This window comes from Oncorhynchus tshawytscha, linkage group LG12 (assembly GCF_018296145.1).
Source record: "Oncorhynchus tshawytscha isolate Ot180627B linkage group LG12, Otsh_v2.0, whole genome shotgun sequence".
Classification (NCBI taxonomy): domain Eukaryota; kingdom Metazoa; phylum Chordata; class Actinopteri; order Salmoniformes; family Salmonidae; genus Oncorhynchus; species Oncorhynchus tshawytscha.
The window spans coordinates 64,021,188-64,039,110 of NC_056440.1; the positions used below are offsets into that span (position 1 = coordinate 64,021,188).

Here is a 17,923-nt window from a genome sequence, read left to right on the forward strand (position 1 = left end):
CAGTCAAGTCACCATGAAACTGGCAGAAAAGTGGCGAGGACACTGAGCAGGTGTTGGCACGAAAATAAATGGATATATTAGCACATAGTGATTGCAGCGACATTAAGGGCTGTTGGTGCACCTCCAGCCTGTTAGCAAGCTGTTTTGTGTTCATGATGTCAACTCATTTACTTCTTCCTGACATGGGGAATACGAGGGAATGGGAAGAAAATCGAAGAGTAAATGTCATTACCCGTGTACATGTCATTTCCTTTGAAGTTGTGTCTTGTCCTCTTGGGCTTTAAATCTGAACATGAGCAAACAGTGGCGGAAACGTCTTTCTAAATATAACTCTGCTTGACAAGAAACTGAAACCGTGGATACCCTTTAACTTTGAAGAATTCCTATTACTGCCACTGTTTCGTGTGTCAGTGTGTAAGAGAGATGGGGTTTAGTGTGTGTCATTGTGTGTGTGTGGGTGAGTGAGTGTGTGTGTGTGTGCATGTGTGTGTGTGCGTGTGTGCGTGTGTGCGTGTGCGCGTGTGCGCGTGTGTGCGTGCGTGCGTGCGTGCGTGTGTGCGCGTGTGTGCGTGTGTGTGTGCGTGTGTGTGTGTGCATGTGTGCGTGTGTATTTTTGTAAACCGTAATCCATGGCTCAACTGTCTTAGACAGCTGTGTGTGTAATATCTCTGTAATTAATGTTTATTTCAAAGTAATGTGTCCACAGACAGGCAGCACAGTGATCTCAGAGGCAATTGGAATGTTCATCTCCACTGAGAGGCATCACAGCAAAGCAACCATCAACATTGTGAATAGTATATTTTTCATTTCTTCTGGTTCTCTGCTTTAAATTGGTTTTGCTCTGAGATGGTTTTTAATGGGGCCGGTTAAACTTGAGTGGTTAAATCATCCTGCCCTACCCACAAGAACCACAATGCGGGACGCGCTGCCTTGGTGCCATCTATAGAGCACCAAGGATACTGTATATCAACCTGTATACAACACAACCAATCTGGATTTAATTACGAAGCGGGCGGAGATTGTAATTTACAACCAAACTGTGCAGCTGGGACGATGGACAACGTCACCCAACACTTTGTAATCAACATTTAACCCTCGTTGACCTTTTTAAATGTGCGCACAGCAACCACAAGCAGGAGACAAATAGGTTATGCATCAAGACAGACTGATGTAGGCTAGGCTGCGTGTGTGGGCCATTACTCCTTCAGGAGAGCCGCAGACGGATAACATGTGAGCACATGTTGTGACAGCCATGAGTCACACAGGTTCAAACTGGCCGTATCGTGGATTTAACAGTTAGTTTAATTACATATTTGATATTGAATCATTAACTTTAAAAGGCCTTCAAAGACAGGATTTAGTGGCGGGTCAAGACACATGGCCATAGTGTACATAGTGTACATAGTGTACATGATCCTAAACCACGTTCATTATTGAACATGTTGAATGTCAGTGGCAGTATAAAGCTGTTCAGTACAGTACAGTCTATGTGATGGTATAAAACGAACCGCTCATCCTAGATAGCTGCTGTAGCTTACAGTATGTACATTTAATGTGATCAGTGGTAGCGGTACTTCTCAGGGAGAGGCAGCTGTTGATCTTTTCTCCTAAATCCTTTCTACCCAATTCCTGTCTCTCCCAGGTGCTGCTGGAGTTGACTATAGTGCTACTGATAGTGGGGAACCTGATCAATATCCCTATGTGGTTCCTCCTGTTCTCTCCCAGGTTCTATGCCATCTGTGGTTCCTCCTGTTCTCTCCTAGGTTCTAGGCCATCTGTGGTTCCTCCTGTTCTCTCCCAGGTTCTAGGCCATCTGTGGTTCCTCATGTTCTCTCCCAGGTTCTATGCCATCTGTGGTTCCTCATGTTCTCTCCCAGGTTCTATACCATCTGTGGTTCCTCATGTTCTCTCCCAGGCTCTAAGCTCTCTGTGGTTCGTCCTGTTCTAGGTTCTACTGGGACCTGACCATGCTGCTGCTGATGGTGGGGAACCTGATCGTCATCCCGGTGGGCATCACCTTCTTCAAAGACGAACACACGCCCCCCTGGATCATCTTCAACGTGATCTCAGACACCTTCTTCCTCATGGACCTGGTGCTCAACTTCCGCACGGGCATCGTCAAGGAGGACAACACCGAGATCATCCTGGACCCACAACAGATCAAGATCAAGTACCTGAGGAGCTGGTTCGTGGTGGACTTCATCTCCTCCATACCTGTGGACTACATCTTCCTCATCGTGGAGACGCGCATCGACTCAGACTTCTACAAGACGGCCCGGGCGCTGAGGATCGTCCGCTTCACCAAGATCCTCAGCCTGCTCAGACTGCTCAGGCTGTCCAGGCTCATCCGATACATCCACCAGTGGGAGGAGGTAGGGTACTGTAGGAGGGTGTGTGTTTGTGTGTTGTGTTCGTACGTACAATATGTGCGTGTGAGAGAGGGGAGATTATTAGAATCCATAGTATATCTACCAAACACAGAATACCTACACATGAACACAGACCATCTTTACCACAGTCGACTGTCCTCTGTAGAGTATAGCCCCTCAGAGAGAGATAACGTTGTTTACTGAGATCCATAATGTGTTACCGTTCCCCTGGGGTTGGGCTAGAGGAAGCTACTCTAGCTAGCTGTGTCTGATTAGATCCACTAGTGAGGCAAGGTGAAGAGGCTTTTTGCTTTACCTCATCCACCAGTGAGATGATGAAGAGAGAACCGTTGATTACTGTTCTGTGCAGCAGCAGTCTATCTACCAGTCTGACGAAGGGAGTCGAGAGAGAGAGAGAGAGAGAGAGAGAGAGAGAGAGAGAGAGAGAGAGAGAGAGAGAGAGAGAGAGAGAGAGAGAGAGAGAGAGAGAGAGAGAGACTCTGCTGCTGCTGAAATACAGGAATGATTATAATTTCTGTAATAATTATAAATGTTCCCGTCCCTCCCTGGGTGTATCCTTGAGCACTGTCCCAGAAGTAAGAGGTGCAAAGTGAAACAGCAGAGCACAGCAGGAGATGCATTCAGTCAGTCAGTCACTAAGGAGACAGAGACACTCCTTCACCACCAGGAAAGCAGGGCGCACACAGACCCAGGCACCGCCACAGTGAATTTACATACCAGCCAACAGATGGGGCTCCCTGCCCAACCACTGCCATTCATGCTCTAGCTTCTACAAACATTGTATTTGTCTAAACTGCACAGTACTACTCCATTTGAAGCCTTGTCATGCACTCTTAGAAAAAAAAGGGTTCTTCGGCTGTCCCCATAGGAGAACCCTTTTTAGTTCCAAGTAGAACTCTTTTGTGTTCCATTTAGAACCCTCTGGGGAATGGTTTCTACAATGAACCTAATAGGGTTCTGCCTGAAACCCAAAAGGGATCTCCTATGGGGACAGCCGAGGAATCCTTTTAGGTTCTAGAAAGCACTTTTTTTTCAAAGAGCGTGTAGCATTGTTTTTTAAATTTTATTTTAATATTGCAGATAGAAGCCACAATCTATCAATGTAATTGTCTGCATAATTTCCAATCCCCCATATATTTTTTTTTCAAATATATTTTCCTTTATTATTTACCCCTAACCCTCCACCCCTCGCCTAATTGAAGTAAACTAATAGACAACAACACTTAGGCTTCTACTTCCAGCCTATACATACTATATACATTTTACTGACACAGTATATTTTACAATAGTTATCTTTTGTTTGTTTTTAGTCTCATCCTTCATTGTTTGTAACATTGAAATGTTTGTCAGGACAGGTTCCCTCTATTTCTCTCTTCTACAGTACCACTTAGACAGAATGATTGTGTCCATCCCTACAGGGTATTTTGATCACGGCTCTATTCAGCTCTCTAAACCAACTGAGGCGCTCTCTTTCACAGTTGCTGTAAAATGCCTTCAAATCACTTCAGGGTGTGTTCACCTGAGAGTTTTACTTTGCATGAACAATGGGGGAGTTTGATTAGCTGGCTGATTGCCAAACAGACCACAACACTAAACCACACCATACCCAGGGGCATTTCAAAAGGGGCCTTTCAACCACATCGACATACAGTTTGAGGCAGCATACCACTCAGGTTGTGAAGTATACATCAAAGAGACAGCATTGCTAGTAAATTAATCTCATCACCATCAAACCCATTTGTCTTTATGTCTTCATGGGAACTGGGAACTGGGACTGATAGAAGGGACTAGCCAACACAGAGGCAGATTCTATTTGTATGTGTGTGTACAGTGGGGCAAAAAAGTATTTAGTCAGCCACGAATTGTGCAAGTTCTCCCACTTAAAAAGATGAGAGAGGCCTGTAATTTTCATCATAGGTACACTTCAACTATGACAGACAAAATGAGAGAAAAAAAATCCAGAAAATCACATTGTAGGATTTTTAATGAATGCATTTGCAAATTATGGTGGAAAATAAGTATTTGGTCACCTACAAACAAGCAAGATTTCTGGCTCTCACAGACCTGTAACTTCTTCTTTAAGAGGCTCCTCTGTCCTCCACTCGTTACCTGTATTAATGGCACCTGTTTGAACTTGTTATCAGTATAAAAGACACCTGTCCACAACCTCAAACAGTCACACTCCAAACTCCACTATGGCCAAGACCAAAGAGCTGTCAAAGGACACCAGATACAAAATTGTAGACCTGCACCAGGCTGGGAAGACTGAATCTGCTATAAGTAAGCAGCTTGGTTTGAAGAAATCAACTGTGGGAGCAATTATTAGGAAATGGAAGACATACAAGACCACTGATAATCTCCATCGATCTGGGGCTTCATGCAAGATCTCACCCCGTGGGGTCAAAATGATCACAAGAACGATGAGCAAAAATCCCAGAACCACACGGAGGGACCTAGTGAATGACCTGCAGAGAGCTGGGACCAAAGTAACAAAGCCTACCATCAGTAACACACTACACCGCCAGGGTCTCAAATCCTGCAGTGCCAGACGTGTCCCCCTGCTTAAGCCAGTACATGTCCAGGCCCGTCTGAAGTTTGCTAGAGAGCATTTGGATGATCCAGAAGAAGATTGGGAGAATGTCATATGGTCAGATGAAACCAAATAGAACTTTTTGGTAAAAACTCAACTCGTCGTGTTTGGAGGACAAAGAATGCTGAGTTGCATACAAAGAACACCATACCTACTGTGAAGCATGGGGGTGGAAACATCATGCTTTGGGGCTGTTTTTCTGCAAAGGAGCCTGGACGACTGATCCGTGTAAAGGAAAGAATGAATGGGGCCATGTATCGTGAGATTTTGAGTGAAAACCTCCTTCCATCAGCAAGGGCATTGAAGATGAAACGTGGCTGGGTCTTTCAGCATGACAATGATCCCAAACACACCGCCTGGGCAACAAAGGAGTGGCTTCGTAAGAAGCATTTCAAGGTCCTGGAGTGGCCTAGCCAGTCTCCAGATCTCAACCCCATAGAAAATCTTTGGAGGGAGTTGAAAGTCCGTGTTGCACAGCAACAGCCCCAAAACATCACTGCTCTAGAGGAGATCTGTATGGAGGAATGGGCCAAAATACCAGCAACAGTGTGTGAAAACCTTGTGAAGTCTTACAGAAAACATTTGACCTCTGTCATTGCCAACAAAGGGTATATAACAAAGTATTGAGATAAACTTTTGTTATTGACCAAATACTTATTTTCCACCATAATTTGCAAATAAATTCATTAAAATTCCTACAATGTGATTTTCTGGATTTTTTTCTTCTCATTTTGTCTGTCATAGTTGAAGTGTACCTAGGCCTCTCTCATCTTTATAAGTGGGAGAACTTGCACAATTGGTGGCTGGCTAAATACTTTTTTGCCCCACTGTATGTGTATGTGTGTGTGTGCGCGCAAGGCGTGCTGATCGGCGCTGGGTAGGCAGGCTCTGCCTCGGTGCTGGAACACTACAGTGGTAACCCCACAGAAATGTCATCTGGCACTCCCGAATAACTTGTCGACCACATCTCACCACCTGACTGACTTTTTGACTTTTTCGTGATGACGACTACATTTCAAATTACGTCATTTTTAAAACTGCATCACCATTTGACCTTTTCGAATAATATGTCTTCTTAAATTGCTGGTAGCTGAAGAGCAATCCACAGCGCCATAGGAAATACAGTACTTCCTGTTTAACTTGCAAGGTCTTTGATGTTGTTGACGCTGTGCTGGGGGAAGCAACGGAGACATTGCTCGTTGCTCTGTCATAGTTGGTCCTGGAGACGTCTGATGCCCTCTGACCTGCTGAGTGAAGGAAGGCTTCATGTTCTCACCTGTCATAGTGAACAGAAGATAAATGCCTCCGCAAGGCAGCTCCCCGTAGCACTGTCACAGTCAACAGAACAGCTCAGCCCCTAGTCTCCTCTAATCACAGCTGATATTCTAACATCCTGGCCCACACACACCCTGACATTAAGGGTTAAATGAACCCCCTGGCTGTGAAGATGTCAGGTGCTTTATTTTCTGTGTGTGCGTGTGCCTGTGTGTTTACATGACTTGCTACTGTAACGTGTTTAGGGGCAGTATCTCAAGTCTTGATTGGTGCCCCGTAGTCAACTCTGACCCTTTGTTGCATGGCACAAAGGACTTCCCATCCTATTAAATCAGCATCACAAGTTTTAAACAGCTATCTGTTAAACCACACAACATTAACTAACCAATAATAAACGCTTACAGAATAAAAACATTGATCAAACATTCCATTCCAAGACATAATAGCCGAGGGGGCTCAGTGAACTACAGTGTTTTACAGCTTACATACAGGCTGTGGTTGATGGTTGTGGTGGTTGTGTGTGTGTGTGTGTGTGTGTTGTAGATAATGATATTCTAAGTGGTGTGCAGATATCCATCATATCAAAGGGAGGTGGCTGCAATCAGTGCCATGGCATCTCTCCTGTCTGTCCTCCTATCCCCATCTCTCCCTGTCTAGACAGCTGGGCTGTACTCATTGTCATATTTCATTGGGATAAAAATAAGACGCTGGCCGAATATCCTCCTCATCGGAGTTGTCTTCTATAGACAAACCCAGTGACTTGAATTAAATTAGTCAACATGTTATTAAATCAAACTCAAACGAATGCACTAATGACTCATTTGTGAGAGTGGCTCCCATGCCAGATGTCTTCAACATCACCATCCCCCTGCTTGCTGCTTTTAGCAGGGATGCAGAGGCATTTGGGGCATTGACGAGGAAATAGTTTAAAAGACAGAATTGTCAACGGCCTTATGTGGAAATAGTATAAAAGCCAAAGCATCAAGCCCCAGATTTGGATTTTTAAAAATCTCAGTCAGCACTTAGGCTGTGCTTAATTTTGCAGAAAGAGAGAAAGAACATCCTTAAATACTTTTCCGACTTAGAGGTAACAAGAATAAGATTAGTGGGCGGCGGTGGATCATTTTCAACATGGCAGACAATTCCACAGTGTTTTGAACTTGGTGTCAGGAGCTTTTGGAGCACCACCATCTGTGTTTGTTTAGTACATGGAGGCAGGGAGTCCATCTCTATTAATATTGGCATCTGGGATTGTTAAGATGGATGGCTTTTCTACCCAACTGGCTGTGTGCAGGATGGAGGGGGGGGAGATCCGATATGCCACAGAAAGAAATCCCAAGGTGCTTCGATAAGAGTGAGCCACGTGGTCGCCAGGCAGGCAGGCACGCCACGAGGGAGGGATGGAGGGAGGGCACTTCCATTCATTTTCCACCCAATAAATCAGCACACACAAAATATGTAAATAATGCAAATCAGCCAATCAGTCCTCCACTTGGTGACCCGTACCTTGGCCAAGGACTGCTGTTTCACTGATAAGAAAGAAGAAAAGGTTTAATGGGGTATTATTGAGTGCACAATGAGGCTTGCCAGCAAGAGTGACAGGTCCTCAAGACTGTCTGTGAATGTGCCTTGTGTTATATTAATACCCACAGCAGGGCCCCTTAGAAGACTTCTACATTAAAATGTGTAATCCGGCACGCACCCATCGATGCCTCTCGGTAGGAAGCTGAATGAAAGCGTTCTGTGGCTTCCTCAAAAGCCCTCCAGGCCAAGGCTTGTATAGACAGCTGATGAAAGAGTGGCCCCATGTGGTTCTTTCTCTCTGTCACCCCCATTTCTTTACCTACACAACTCCCTTGTCTACCATTACAGTGTGGATGAGGGTCTGGCATTTTGTCAGGGCTTTTTACTGTGTCGCCCATGTTGTCCTTTTATACTGAAATCTAGCCCAATGTTGAACTAAAATCAGAAAAGGGGGGCGGGTGGCATTGTGAAAGTGGCATCAGTGAAACAATAGGATTTTTCTTGGATTTGGTGGTCGACACGATGCCAGACATTCATCATCATTAGCAGCCTGGACGGGAAACACCAGATGCCACAGCATAGCATTACATTGACTGTGTCTCACTCACAGACATATGCATCTATTCTCTCTCTCTCTCTCACTCTCTCTCTCTCTCTCTCTCTCTCACCTGGACCACACTCTTCTCTCCCTCCATCTGTCTGAGATGACTCTGCAGCTGTGACTGCGACTTCCTGTGTGTCCCAGATAGCGTCCTGATACGATCAGGTGTCTCCCTATTGATCAAATGGATGTCTTGTCTGGGCATGTCTGTCTTTCTGGACTGGGTCCTGTTTTCTTTCCACTGTGACGTCTCAGACAATTTAGCTTTCTTTAAATCTAAAAGAAACAAAGCAGCAATGATCCTTCCACATTTACGATTTGTTGAGAAGACAACGATGATGCACATGTATTCATCTTGACCACAACACAGACACATAACAGTTCGATATGACATTAGTTCGGTTGTAGACATTCCCTAGCTATTAACCGGAATAATGTAAAGGATATTGAAGGTCACCTAGGTGGTAAAAGCCTTGGTTTCAAACAGAGTAGAGCTCGTCCATAGTTCTCTCCATTGAGAGCACTGATGAGGTTAGGTGATAGAGTAACGTGGCTGCCAATGTCAGAACCCCTGCCCTTAAGATGCCTTTGTGGATTGTCTGGATGCCCTCGTCATTCATGGCTCTGTTGTTTAGCCGGATAGTCATGCGGCCAGGCTTATTGTATGTCCCTATCAATTAAAACAAAGAGGCCAGCCATCCATCATCCCTTTAATGTGTTGTACTCTACAATGCTGTGTGCGTGTGTGTGTGTGTGTGTGTGTGGTGTGTGTGTGTGTGTGTGTGTGTGTGTGTGTGTGTGTGTGTGTGTGTGTGTGTGTGTGTGTGTGTGTGTGTGTGTGTGTCTGTGTGTGTGTCTGTGTGTGTGTGTCTGTGTCTGTGTCTGTGTGTGTGTGTGCGTGCGTGCGTGTGCGTCTGTGTGTGGCTAAGCTGCATGTTGTGACATGCCAGCAGTCCCAAATGACTTTAGAAGCAAATGACAGTGAGTGCATGGTGCACAGTGTCCAGCCCCTCCCCTGTACATCTCTAATAAACACTTGGCAATTAGGCAGGGTCTGTTTTGGTGTAAGACAGGGGTTAGCAACAGAGACATTTGTTTTTTTGGCCCCCAACAACGAACAGGTTGTTTTTCCATTTAGTGGGAATGGGAATATTTTTGTTGTAATTGAGTTAAGGCTGAGAGGAGATATAGGCTAGGAAGATATATAGCTAGGAATCCCCCCCCCCCCTGCTCTCTTTTTCTTTTTAAAAGCCCCTGCTCTCTTTTTCTGTCTCATTTGCCAGTACTATCTGGAGATTTGCATTGCATTATTCTGTCAGGAGAGCTTTATACTCCATTCAGTACAGAAGTTCAAAAAGTATTTTAAGGGCACATCCCACTGGGCACACACATCATGTCAACGTCTATTCCACATTGGTTGAACGTAATTTCATTGAAATGACGTGAAAACAACGTTGATTCCCGTGTGCCCAGCGGGATGGAACTTCAACAATTACAGGGATTTGACAGTAGAGTTTTCTTTGTACAGTACTAGTAGTCTTGGACAGGTATTTGTATCTCACCTATGTAGCTTCCCTACTCAAATCGAGCAATATATATATATATATATAGAATAAGCGACCTTCTTAGCTCTATCAGCTTGACACTTCACGTTGACTAGCTCCATGACTATTGTAATGTTCGTGACATAAGATGCTCGGACGGGAAATGTGAACAGATAATTCATTCATTGTTTTGCTGTGAACGAGATCCTGTGGGCTTGAACAATGTATGTTTTATATCATCCATTTTTAATGGGCAGGAAATGTCTACATTTAAATGCATTACGAACACATACCAATGTATCAGAAAGCTCACTCTCCCCTTCTGGAAAAACAATTTTACAAATTAAAAAAAAATATCTCAATCTCAAGTGTGAGATTGGATGGGGTAGGTCATGATTTTTTAATTTGACACACATGGGGATTTTGACAACTCTTTAATGTAACGGAATGCCATTTAGTTCCAGCTGGAGAATCAACATCACAATATATTGCCTCGTATCAGCTACCATAACCATTATTGTGTTTGGAAAGAGAGTGGGCTCTTTAAAAACCAATATCTCCTCGTTGTGTTTGGAGTGGAGCACAGCTGTGGAGAGGAGAGAGGGAGAGAGGAGGTGAAGAAGAAGAAGGGAGTGGTAGATTAAGTGAGAAGGACGCAGCCAGGGGAATGACTCGGCTCAGATGATGTACAGTTGAAGTCGGAAGTTTACATACACTTAGGTTGGAGTCATTAAAACTCGTTTTTCATCCACTCCACACATTTCTTTAGTTTTGGCAAGTCGGTTAGGACATCTACTTTGAGCATGACACAAGTCATTTTTACAACAATTGTTTACAGACAGATTATTTCACTTACAATTCACTGTATCACAATTCCAGTGGGTCAGAAGTTTACATACACTAAGTTGACTGTGCCTTTAAACAGCTTGGAAAATTTCAGAAAATTATGTCATGGCTTTAGAAGCTTCTGATAGGCTAATTGACATCATTTGAGTCAATTGGAAGTGTACCTGTGGATGTATTTCAAGGCCTACATTCAAACTCAATGCCTCTTTGCTTGACATCATGGGAAAATCAAAAGATATCAGCCAAGACCTCAGAAAAAACAATTGTAGACCTCCACAAGTCTGGTTCATCCTTGGGAGCAATTTCCAAATGCCTGAAGGTACCACGTTCATCTGTACAAAAAATAGTACACAAGTATAAACACCATGGGACCACGCAGCCGTCATAATGCTCAGGAAGGGTGTGCGTTCTGTCTCCTAGAGATTAATGTACTTTGGTGCGAAAAGTGAAAATCAATCCCAGAACAACAGCAACGGACCTTGTGAAGATGCTGGAGGAATCAGGTACAAAAGTATCAATATCCACAGTAAAACGAGTGAGTCCTATATCTACATAACCTGAAAGGCCGTTCAGCAAGGAAGAAGCCAGTGCTCCAAAACCGCCATTAAAAAGCCAGACAACAGTTTGCAACTGCACATGGGGACAAAGATCATACTTTTTGGAGAAAAGTCCTTTGGTCTGATGAAACAAAAATAGAAGGGAAAATTGTGTGGATATATTGAAGCAACATCTCAAGACATCAGTCAAGTTAAAGCTTGGTTGCAAATGGCTCTTTCAAATGGACAATGACCCCCAAGCATCTTCCAAAGTTGTGGCAAAATGTCTTAAGGGCAACAAAGTGAAGGTATTGGAGTGGTCATCATAAAGCCCTGACCACAATCCCTTAGAACATTTGTGGGCAGAACCGAAAAGGCGTGTGCGAGCAAGGAGGCCTACAAACCTGACTCAGTTACACCAGCTCTGACAGGAGGAATGGGCCAAAATTCACCCAACTTACTGTGGGAAGCTTGTGGAAGGCTACCCGAAACGTTTGACCCAAGTTAAACAATGTAAAGGCAATGCTACCAAATACTAATTAAGTGTATGTAAACTTCTGACCCACTGAGAATGTGATGAAAGAAATAAAAGCTGAAATAATTAATTCTCTCTGCTATTATTCTGACATTTCACATTCTTAAAATAAAGCGTTGATCCTAACTGACCTAAAACAGGGAATTTTTACTAGGATTAAATGTCAGGAATTGTGAAAGACTGAGTTCAAATATTTGGCTAAGGTGTATGTAAACTTCCGACTTCAACTGTAAATACACCCCGGACTAAACACTTTGAACAAGCACCCAGAGCTTTAGCTGGATGTCTCTGCCATGCACTCACTCTGGAGCCTGGCGGCCTGACGCTTCCCTCTTACCCCAGCAGAAACTTATTGGGGACATTATTGTCTCTCCCCTTTCTGGCTGGGCCATCTGACGGAGGTGATCTGATGTGATGGCCCAGCGTCCACACTGTCCCAGAGAGGCCCGTCACACAGCCTGTCTCAGTACTCGTCCCTGGTCCCTGTCTGTTGTTTCCACACAGCCACTCCGATAGAAACAACGAAGCATCAGATCAACAAGCACTGGGCTTTAGGAGTCAACCGGAGACATCTAGCCTGGGTCAGGAGGAATGGTGGAGAGCGCCTGCCTGTGTGTGACTGTGGCTGGCTTCTCTTCTCCCCTCTTCCCAACGTTCGCCAGCAAAGACAAGAGAGATGGAATATCCCTCTCTCAGCCTTAAGCTTTTAAATGGCGCTGAGTGGCTTGTAATAAGGAGAACAGCAGTTAACAGTGCACACCGCGGCCCTCAATGGGATTAAGTGGCTTTAAATTGTTGAAGCCATTAAAATCCACACCAGAGTAGAGTAGGCGTCCTGTAGCTGCTTATGAGTCTATTTATCATTAGGATTAACAAAGCTCGCCCGGGCTGCCCACACTCAGTCTGCAGGGACGCATACACACGCCTGCCCATCCCTCCATCCACTTTGTGTTAGTGTGCTTACCTAAGGGGTTGATTAGAGTGATTCAATAAAGCCTCCTCATAGGCCAAGCCATGCTCACATGACCATCCTCTACAGACCACCCATTTCAACGTCTGTAAAAAGCACAAGTGTTACATCAAAGATGAAGTTCGTTATGTTGCTGTACGTTGAGGCTAGGGTCCTGCATGTGTGATGGAGAACACTGTGGCCTCGGACTAGAACGTATGCTCAGATTCAGACTCTACGTGGTCTGGCTCAGCCCACGTGTTGCATATAGGAAATCCACTGCTTGGCCTTCACCTTGACTATAAAAACTATCGACCAAAAGGTTAGGGAACAAAGTAAACAGGCAACACCCCTGGAGAAAAGGGTCTTTGTAATCCAGGGCTTTGTCTGCCAGCCAGCCTACACATGTCTTTGTGCTCGAACACAATTCCCTTCCTCCTCCTGTTCTGCTCTCCATCCAGGGGCGCTGCTCTGTGGCTGACCATGTGCCCCTCAGCGTGTATGTGTGAGGGGTTTGCGCTAAACAGAAGACACATTTTTGTTTCTCACAAAATGGACAATAATGTATTGTTTTGTATTCTGCTCTCTAGATCCTCCATATGACCTATGTCCTAACACAGTCCTTTCCTCTTCCTGTCCTGCTCTTCAGATCTTCCATATGACCTATGTCCTAACACAGTCCTTTCCTCTTCCTGTCCTGCTCTTCAGATCCTCCATATGACCTATGTCCTAACACAGTCCTTTCCTCTTCCTGTCCTGCTCTTCAGATCCTCCATATGACCTATTTCCTAACACAGTCCTTTCCTCTTCCTGTCCTGCTCTTCAGATCCTCCATATGACCTATGTCCTAACACAGTCCTTTCCTCTTCCTGTCCTGCTCTTCAGATCTTCCATATGACCTATGTCCTAACACAGTCCTTTCCTCTTCCTGTCCTGCTCTTCAGATCCTCCATATGACCTATGTCCTAACACAGTCCTTTCCTCTTCCTGTCCTGCTCTTCAGATCTTCCATATGACCTATGACCTAGCCAGTGCCATGGTGCGTATCGTCAACCTGATTGGTATGATGCTGCTGCTGTGCCACTGGGACGGATGTCTGCAGTTCCTGGTTCCCATGCTGCAGGACTTCCCCCAGGACTGCTGGGTGTCCAAAAACAAAATGGTGGTAAGTAGTGCTTTGCTGTGCTCCAATACTAGGTGGGCATCCAAAATGACACCCTAATATCTAGGAAGTGTACTACTGGGCTCTGGTCAAATGTACACTGTGTGGAATAGGGCGCCACTTCAGATGGAGCCCAAGTCTGTCTAAATCAGATTAGTCCCTCCCTGTTATCTCATCTCTCTGTCTCTGTAATTACTGTGCTAAGCCTGTAGCATCATGGGAAATGGCTGCCTTGCATATCTGTCCGTTTTCCCACCTAAATCAAATGTTTCTTTTTCCTTTCTCCTTTATTCGCCCACATTTATTCAATTTGCTGCTTTTTCTTCAGTTATTTGGAGCTCTCTCTCTCCACCAGCTCTGTATGGTTTGGTTTTCTGTATTCTGAAAGTGAGAGCTAGGCGGTGAGCTTGGCCTCGTATGAAATAATGACTTTCAGAAGACAGAAAGCTCTTATCCAATATTGGTCAAGTATTGACAATTTTCCAGCGAGCACTCATGCTGTTCTTTAATTTCATCACATTGTTAGCCGCGCTGCTGCTGCACGTCTCGGGGAGAGAGGAAGGGAGAGAGAGAGAGAGAGAGGGGAGGGGAGAGAGAGAGAGAGAGAGAGAGAGAGAGGGAGGGAGGGAGGGAGAGAGAGAGAGAGAGAGGGAGGGAGAGAGAGAGGGCTGGAGAGAGAGAGAGAAGGAGAGAGAGAGAGGGCTGGAGAGAGAGAGAGAGGGAGAGAGAGAGAGGAAGGGAGAGAGAGAGAGAGAGAGGAGGGAGAGAGAGAGAGAGAGGGGAGGGAGAGAGAGAGAGAGAGAGAGGGAGAGAGAGAGAGAGAGAGAGGGAGGGAGAGAGAGAGGGCTGGAGAGAGAGAGAAGGAGAGAGAGAGAGGGCTGGAGAGAGAGAGAGAGGGAGAGAGAGAGGGAGGAGGGAGGGAGGGAGAGAGAGTGTGAGGGATGAAGTGAGAGGGAGTGAGAGGGAGGGAGAGAGAGTGAGCGAGAGAGAGAGGGAGAGAGAGGGAGCGAGAGGGACAGAGGGAGAGAGAGAGAGAGAGAGAGAGAGAGAGTGAGAGAGAGTGAGGAAGAGGGAGGGAGAGAGAGAGGGAGAGTCAGAGTCGCTGGAAAGAAAGCCCTGTCTCATAATGACCTCCCTCTCCTCTGTAATTAAGTTTTCTTTGTGGTTATATAACCGGACTCTGCGACACCTGAGGTGTGACCCTGAATCAACCACGGCAAACGGACGCACAGTATAACCTGCCATGTTCCAAACGAACAGGGCCTTTTGAGAGAGAGAGAGAGAGAGAGAGAGAGAGAGAGAGAGAGAGAGAGAGAGAGAGAGAGAGAGAGAGAGAGAGAGAGAGAGAGATTTTTATGATGAGGATTTGTTGTAGAGCTCACGGAAGGCAGGCAAACAGCTCCAGCCCTCAAAGAGGATTAATCTGGGATCTGTGAATAAAAAACAATCACATCAAATTCTAATGAGGTAATTAAAGACAGACAGGCCAGTAGTCAGTCAGTGGAAACAGTAGCCTCGCAAACACCTTTGGCATGGCAAGCTGTCTACTGACTTAAACTCCTCCTCTGCATTACACAACACCATGATGAAAAACTGTGGAGAACTGCCTTAGCTGGGTCTTTTCTGCTCGGAGCAGAAAAGTTTGGGCCTGATAAGAATTAGAGGGTAGTGGTGCTGTGGCTCTTGTCTTTCCTTACAGTAGCTGGCCCATTATCTTATTGGGTCATCCGTTTTATACCTTTTTAGGAGGCACTAATAACTTTCCTATCTCTCAGGCTTTACCCCTGTGGAAATGAGTTTGAAAGCAATTTGGACATGTCACCTCAGGAAAGAGCAGATATTGATTCTGCTTGGACCACCACGGGACCTAAAGGAAAAAGACGGCAATTTATCCACAAACGAGAAACGAGAAAAGAAAAATCACATTTTTCTAAATAGCTGACCTACTTTTTGCCTTGCAGGCCTCTTGTGTCTCGGGATCCATCCATTCAGTCACCCTCATGGTTGTGTTTAGTTTCTGCTCCGAGCTGAAAAGGCCCAGCTAAGGCAGTTCTCCCCTGAATACTTACATATAGAAGAGTGTATGTTGATGTAGCCAAGTGTTGATGTTCCTATTGAGGCATGATGAAGAGGACATCTGTGGCTACCCTCTTACATGATGATGAGGATGATTATTATGATGAGGATGAGGACGATGATGATGAGAATGACATTGATGTTGATGACTAGGAGGAGGATGGCGATAATGACATCGATAATGATGGTGATAATGACCTTAATGATAATGACGACGATGACTAAGATGATGATGGCGATAATATCATTGATAATGATGATGATAATGACGTCGATGATGATGACTAGGAGGATGATGGCGATAATGACATTGATCATGATAATGATGTTGATGATGATGACATTGACGATGACGATGATAATGATAAGAAGGACTCTGGTGGTCTTAGTGCTTGCTGACCTTTCCCTCCAGACATCTGGCAGAGTGTGAACAGTACCCCCATATCACCATATCCCTCTCTTCCCTCTGTCACCTTTTCTCTTCCTCTCTCCCCCCATCCAGAACGACACATGGGGCCAGCAGTACTCCTACGCCCTGTTCAAAGCCATGAGCCACATGCTGTGTATCGGGTACGGCATGTACCCACCTGTGGGCATGACGGACGTGTGGCTCACCATCCTCAGCATGATCGTGGGCGCCACCTGCTATGCCATGTTCGTGGGTCATGCCACCGCACTCATCCAGTCTCTGGACTCCTCCCGTCGGCAGTACCAGGAGAAGGTGAGTGACGTTGATCAGAATGGATGGGAATATCACTGGGTAACTGGATAAGCAGCAGGAGATCAACATGTAAGGAGAACAGTATATCTGTACCCAGAGGAGAGTTAGGAAATGAAACCAACCAGACTTCATTTGGACACCCAAAGCATTGAACAGATTAGACTTCTTTAGATGTATATTAGCCAGTCAGTACAGTACAGTTAAGCTCTGTTTCAGACCTAGATGAGGGCAGATTGATGCAGGTCTCCGCCTCCCTTCAACCCCTGTGAGCTGCAGTGCTCAGGGCTGCATGAGAGCCAGAGTCCCAGGCTCCCCTGTGTGGGGATGGGAAAGGCCCTGGTAGTTGGCCATGGAAGCCCTACCCAGCTCCTAGCTACAGCTCCCTGCCCACCTCAAACTAGCCCCAGCCTCTCTATGGGCCCAGTGTGGGTGATAATGAACCTTGCCGTCAGGCGGCCACATTGCCCACCATCTGTGGAGAGGGACAGGGGAGGAGACCCCCTGGAGAGAGTGGCTGGGGCTGTAGAGACCCCCACATACTGTACATCTCCCCTCAGAGAGAGAGGGAGTGCTGGTGAGAAATAGAGAGAGAGAGAGACTGAGAGAGATGGGTGAGGGAGTTGTTCAGGTCAGAATCAGCATAGCCAACCAGTGTCTCTGGATACCCACTGTATGTGTGTGTGCGCGAGAGTCTGCTTCCTGTAATGTGGGCACTGAGACATTGTATATTTGTGTGGGTGTTTGAAGAATCAAGAGCCTGTCCTTCACACCAGGAGGGATCAACGTGGGCAGGAGACTGGCATCCAATGTGGTCTCCAGATAGACACACAACCACCAAACTGCTGTGCTATGGATGTGGACTGGCTGCATGACTATTGCTGTGGATGCAGAATTCCTGTTGAACTAGAGGGGAGCAGACAGCCGTCCCAGCTCAGCGCTCAGTCTAGTCCTGCTTTAGAGGTGCTCCGCTTGCTGCCAATAATATTAGGCTTATTAACAGCTGTCCCGCCTGGGACTCCTCACCACAGATCAGCACGTGGAGCAGGGCCCATTCTCAGCCACCATGCCACCTTCCCATTGTGCCACAGCCTCCTGCCCCATCCCACGTCTCTCAGAATCCTCTCCCCATTCTCCCCACTCTCGGTCTGCCTGGAGGAACATTAGCACTATAAAT

At 45.7% G+C, this 17,923-nt stretch overlaps 1 protein-coding gene across 1 annotated transcript in view; it reads left to right on the plus strand.

Annotated features, from left to right (window-relative positions):
• The window catches only part of hcn4 (hyperpolarization activated cyclic nucleotide-gated potassium channel 4), an 86,076-nt gene that overhangs the window by 25,974 nt on the left and 42,179 nt on the right, over nucleotides 1-17,923 (plus strand). The window contains exons 2-4 of the mRNA XM_042330893.1: nucleotides 1,949-2,372; nucleotides 13,794-13,955; nucleotides 16,531-16,749. Coding sequence (XP_042186827.1) covers nucleotides 1,949-2,372; nucleotides 13,794-13,955; nucleotides 16,531-16,749 — 805 coding nt within the window. The remainder of the gene's footprint in view (nucleotides 1-1,948; nucleotides 2,373-13,793; nucleotides 13,956-16,530; nucleotides 16,750-17,923) is intronic.